This window comes from Mandrillus leucophaeus, unplaced genomic scaffold (assembly GCF_000951045.1).
Source record: "Mandrillus leucophaeus isolate KB7577 unplaced genomic scaffold, Mleu.le_1.0 Scaffold295, whole genome shotgun sequence".
In the NCBI taxonomy this organism is placed as follows: Eukaryota; Metazoa; Chordata; class Mammalia; order Primates; family Cercopithecidae; genus Mandrillus; species Mandrillus leucophaeus.
This window is the reverse complement of record NW_012103087.1, coordinates 191,826-196,301: the sequence shown is the minus strand read 5'-3', so window position 1 is coordinate 196,301 and position 4,476 is coordinate 191,826. Positions and strand designations below refer to the sequence as shown.

General features: G+C 47.2%; 1 protein-coding gene across 1 annotated transcript in view; it reads right to left on the bottom strand.

The window, feature by feature from the left end:
- Window positions 1–4,476, bottom strand: part of ABCC5 (ATP-binding cassette, sub-family C (CFTR/MRP), member 5) — a 103,199-nt gene that overhangs the window by 33,940 nt on the left and 64,783 nt on the right. Inside the window, exons 18-20 of the mRNA XM_011986165.1 lie at window positions 1,881–2,065; window positions 652–798; window positions 237–366 (exon numbers count right to left, since the gene is read on the bottom strand). Coding sequence (XP_011841555.1) covers window positions 237–366; window positions 652–798; window positions 1,881–2,065 — 462 coding nt within the window. The remainder of the gene's footprint in view (window positions 1–236; window positions 367–651; window positions 799–1,880; window positions 2,066–4,476) is intronic.

Genomic DNA, 4,476 nt, shown 5'->3' with positions numbered 1-4,476 from the left:
GTTTCAGAATCTCAGATGCGTCTGTCCAAAGCCTTTCTGCTAACTCAAACCATTGAATTTGTTTTCAGGTCAAACAAGACAGAAAACGCAGATGCAATGTTCCTGGTGAAAACACCAGCAGCTACCGTGCTCTCAGGATCTACAGACAGACAGATCTGCACATTTGGAGAATCATCTAGAAGGCTGGAAGCACAGTGAGCTCCAGAGCATTAAAAAAAAGGCTCAGTGAGAAATACCTTCATCCATGTCTTTGGAAAACCTGTTGAGAATCCTCCCTGTGGGGGTTGTGTCAAAAAACTTCATAGGGCTTCGAAGGATCCTTCGGAAAAGCTCATCATGCAGCCGGGAGGAAGCTCGCAGTGTGCCCTGAGGAGCAGAGCACAGAGTGGTCAGGGCCCAGGACGGCTCTGTTCCTACTGGTCCAGAGAACCGCTCCACAGCACATCCTCTCCCAAAGCGGGGAGGTGCGAGGGGTCAGGAGGGACGGGTGGCAAGTGAGAAAAGGCAAAGGCTAACGGAGTATGAGTCATCTCAGCCAGGGCCATCCTGCTTAAGGGAGCTCCCCTACTCAGCATGAATTGAGTGATGCCACACCGAAGCCTGACCACAGGTCACCAGGGAGGAGGGCAGACACCACCCACCACTGCGTACCTTGACAAAGACAACTCCTCGAATGGCTTTCAGGATCAGCATGACTGCCATGGAGAGGGCGTAGATGCTGGCATAGTACTGCATACGAGGATTGTCCTTCATGCTGTCACTCACCGAGGTCTCATTCCCTCGAGTCACAGTGGTGTTCTGTTTGGAGCCAAAGCTCTATGAGGCAAGACTCCTAAAGACTGCCAAGAGCCCCTGCTCAGCGCCATTCTCAGCTCAAGGGCAGGGCAGGGTACAGGATAATGACCCTGAGACCTGGCCATGGCTTTGTCCACCTCTTTATCTTTTTTTTTTTTTTTTGAGACAGTGTCTTGCTCTGTCACCCAGGCTGGAGTGCAGAAGCACAATCATGGCTCACTGCACCCTCTGCCTCCTAAGTTTAAGCAATTCTCATGCCTCAGCCTCCCAAGTACCTGGGATTACAGGTGTACACCACCATGCCCAGCTAATTTTTGTATTTTTAGTACAGACGGGGGTTTGCCATGTTGGCCATGCTTGTCTCGAACTCCTAGCCCCAAGTGATCCGCCTGCCTCGGCCTCCCAAAGTGCTGGGATTACAGGCATGAGCCACCACACCTAGCTCTCTTTCTCACCATTCTAATGTGATATGGTTAGGCTTTGTGTCACCACCCAAAGCTCATCTTGAATTGTAATCCCCAGGTGTTGAGGAAGGGACCTGGTGGGAGGTGACTGGATCATGGGGTGGTTTCCCCATGCTGTTCTCGTCGTGACAGTGAGTTCTCACGAGACCTGACGGTTTTAGAAGTGTTTAAGATGTCCTCCTGCACACACATGCTCTCTTTTCTCTCTCCTGCCACCTTGTGAAGAAGGTGCCTGCTTCTCCTTTGCCTTCCACCATGATTGTAAGTTTCCTGGGGCCTCCCCAGTTATGTGGAACTGTGAGTCAATTAACCCTCTTTCCTTTATCAATTACCCACTCTTGGATATTTCTTTATAGCAGTGCAAAAATGGACTAATATCTAATGGATGAGAGCAGATAGCCTGCAGGTGTCCTACTGACATGCCCTACTGCCCTGTGGGTTGGTCAGGGTTTTTTTCTTTATGGTGAGGCTACATTAGGGACTCATCTTTTCATCCTGGAAAAATCTCTCTTCATGGCTTTTAAGTGAAAACTAGAACAGTTTCCCTAAGAATAGCCAGGGAATAGGGAGAAATAGCCACATTCTTAGACACAGAACTTTCCCATTTATGAGTAACCTTACCCCACTTCCTTGCTTGATCCAGTAACTCAGCCACCAGGTGCTGAAGGCAGTGCTGCCTACATTCAGCATGAAAAGGGCCATAATAACCAGGAATGCCAAGGGGCCTCCAGCAGCCTGGATGTAGACACCATATACTGACCAGGGCACTGAACCCTGCCCTTTCTCTTCTAGCTGCACGAGCTGTCCTAGGTAAGGAAAAAAGAAACATGGACTCAGAAGGGAAGAACTATTTCCACAAAACTAAGTCACCTGCAGAGCAGCAGAATCGGAGAGCCTGCAGCTTCACAAGGCTCTAGATTCAATTTCCTCTTTGTCAGAAGCATTCATTCCTCTATTTAACATTTACCGAGCACCTACCATGAACCAGGCCCAGGATGAAGTCCAGGAGCAGCAAAGAGGATGAAGACCAGGTCCCCACCCCTAGGGACCTGGCTGAGGAACCTACCACAGACTGGTAGGATAGGCAGATCAATAATCACATAATTATAGTAAAATGTGCTCAATGTGATGATAAGAGCTATATGCAGGGCAGCATGGGAAACCCTGGGAGGTATACTTGACCTATTTGGCTTAGGTGGGGGTGGTTGGCAGACACGTTTCAGGTAATACTTTCTGTATTGCTTCTCAAAAGGTAACCCACAGGTGACCAGGTGGGGAGAGGAGAGATAGCAGGCAGAGAAAACAACATGAGCACAGGCACAGGGGTAGCAAAACACACAACCACAGTGATTTGGCACAGCTGGAACAGATGTGTACTTAAAGAGTGGCAAGAGATGAGGCTGACTAAGCAGGCTGTGGTCACAGAAGGCTTTGAATTTTGGCCCCACAAAGAACTTCTCAAGAGAAAGGGTGACAGGTTTGTCTGACTTCTGTTGGGCTAGGATGGACCTGGGATGGCCGATATTGCCAGAGCAGCTGACTCTGGGAACGAGCAGCCTCTTTCATGCCTCCCGTGTTCCACACAAAGAGCCTTTTCTATGTGTGCCCTATCAGGAAAAAGATTAGAAAATGTAGCTTTGAAAATGGAAGCTTACTGAAAGACTCCATGCAGAAAAGTTGGTTGGTCTCATGGTTTTTGTTTTTTTGGTTTTTTGTTTTTGTTTTTGTTTTTTTGAGATGGAGTCTCACTCTGTCACCCAGGCTAGAGTGCAGTGGCGTGATCTTGGCTCACTGAAACCTCCACCTTCCCAGGTTCAAGCAATTCTCCTGCCTCAGCCTCCCAAGTAGCTGGGATTACAGGTGCCTGCCACCACGCCTGGCTAATTTTTGTATTTTTAGTAGAAACAGGGTTTCACCATGTTGGCTAGGCTGGTCTCGAACTCCTGACCTCAGGCGATCCACCTGCCTCAGCCTCCCGAAGTGCTGGGATTACAGGAGTGAGCCACCACACCCAGCTGGTCTCATGTTTTTAACTAGATCTCGCAGCTGACAGTGTGGAAGACAAGTTTAAAAGGAGGCAGCTGTAACACTGTATATACAAGATGATAAAGGCCTGAACTAGGGTTGTGATGGTGGGATGGAGTTTCGGGAGTAAATTCAGTAGGACATAGTAACTGGCTGGCTGCTGGAGGACAGAAAAGGTTCAAATATATTCCTGAGGGTTTCCCTGGCGCAGTCAGATTCCTGACGCTAATATGAGAATACAGAGTGTAAACCAGCCAAGTATCTTGAGATGGGTCTCAATCAATTTAAGAGTTAGTTTTGCCAAGGTTAAGGATCATGACCAGTGAAGCAGTCCTGAGAACAGGCCCAAGGCAGTTGGATTACAACTTGGTTTTGTATTTTAGGGAGACATGAGACATCAATCAATGTAAGTGGGGTAATCATTGGTTTGATCCAGAAAGGTGGGGCAACATGAGGCAGGGAGGTGCAGCTTACAGGTCAAAGGTTAATTCAAAGATTTTTTCCTGATTGGCAATTGGTTGAAAGGGCTAAGCTCAGCCTAAAGAGTTGAAATTAGCTTGAGGTAAGTAAGTCAGGGAGTGGTGGGGGACAGGGTGTGGACGCCAAGGCTCTTGTCATGTAGATGAAGCCTCCCAGTAGCAGACTTCAGAGAGAATAGATGTGAATGTCTCCTATCAAAGGTGTCAGACCCTCTGGAGAGACCTAGTAAAGGAAAGAGATTCTCTACAGAATGCAGAATTTCCCCTTCAACAGACAGCTTTACAGGGACATTTCAAAATATGCATTTCTTCCAGGGCCCTGCTATCTGTCATGTGATGCTCTATTATTTTAACAGAGTCAGGTTGGAATTAGGTATCTTATAGCTACAAAGAGACCGTTCTGTCAGTCTTAGGATCTCTATATAAATGTTAATACATTTTAGGATCTCTGTATAAATGTTAATGTTGGTCAGTTGTGTGCCTGAACTCTAAAGGCAGGGGAGTATAATAAGGCACATCCAACATTGTCTTCCCTTCATGGTCTGAACAGATTTTCAGGTTCCATTGGGTACCGTTGGCCTAGAGGAGAGTTTATTCAGTTAGTTACAGGGCACAGAATTTAATTTTTCATTTGCAAGAGAAACAGCTATACAGTAAGCTTTTCTCTGTTTTGTTTTTGAACTTTCATTTTAGATTTAGGGAGTACATCTGCA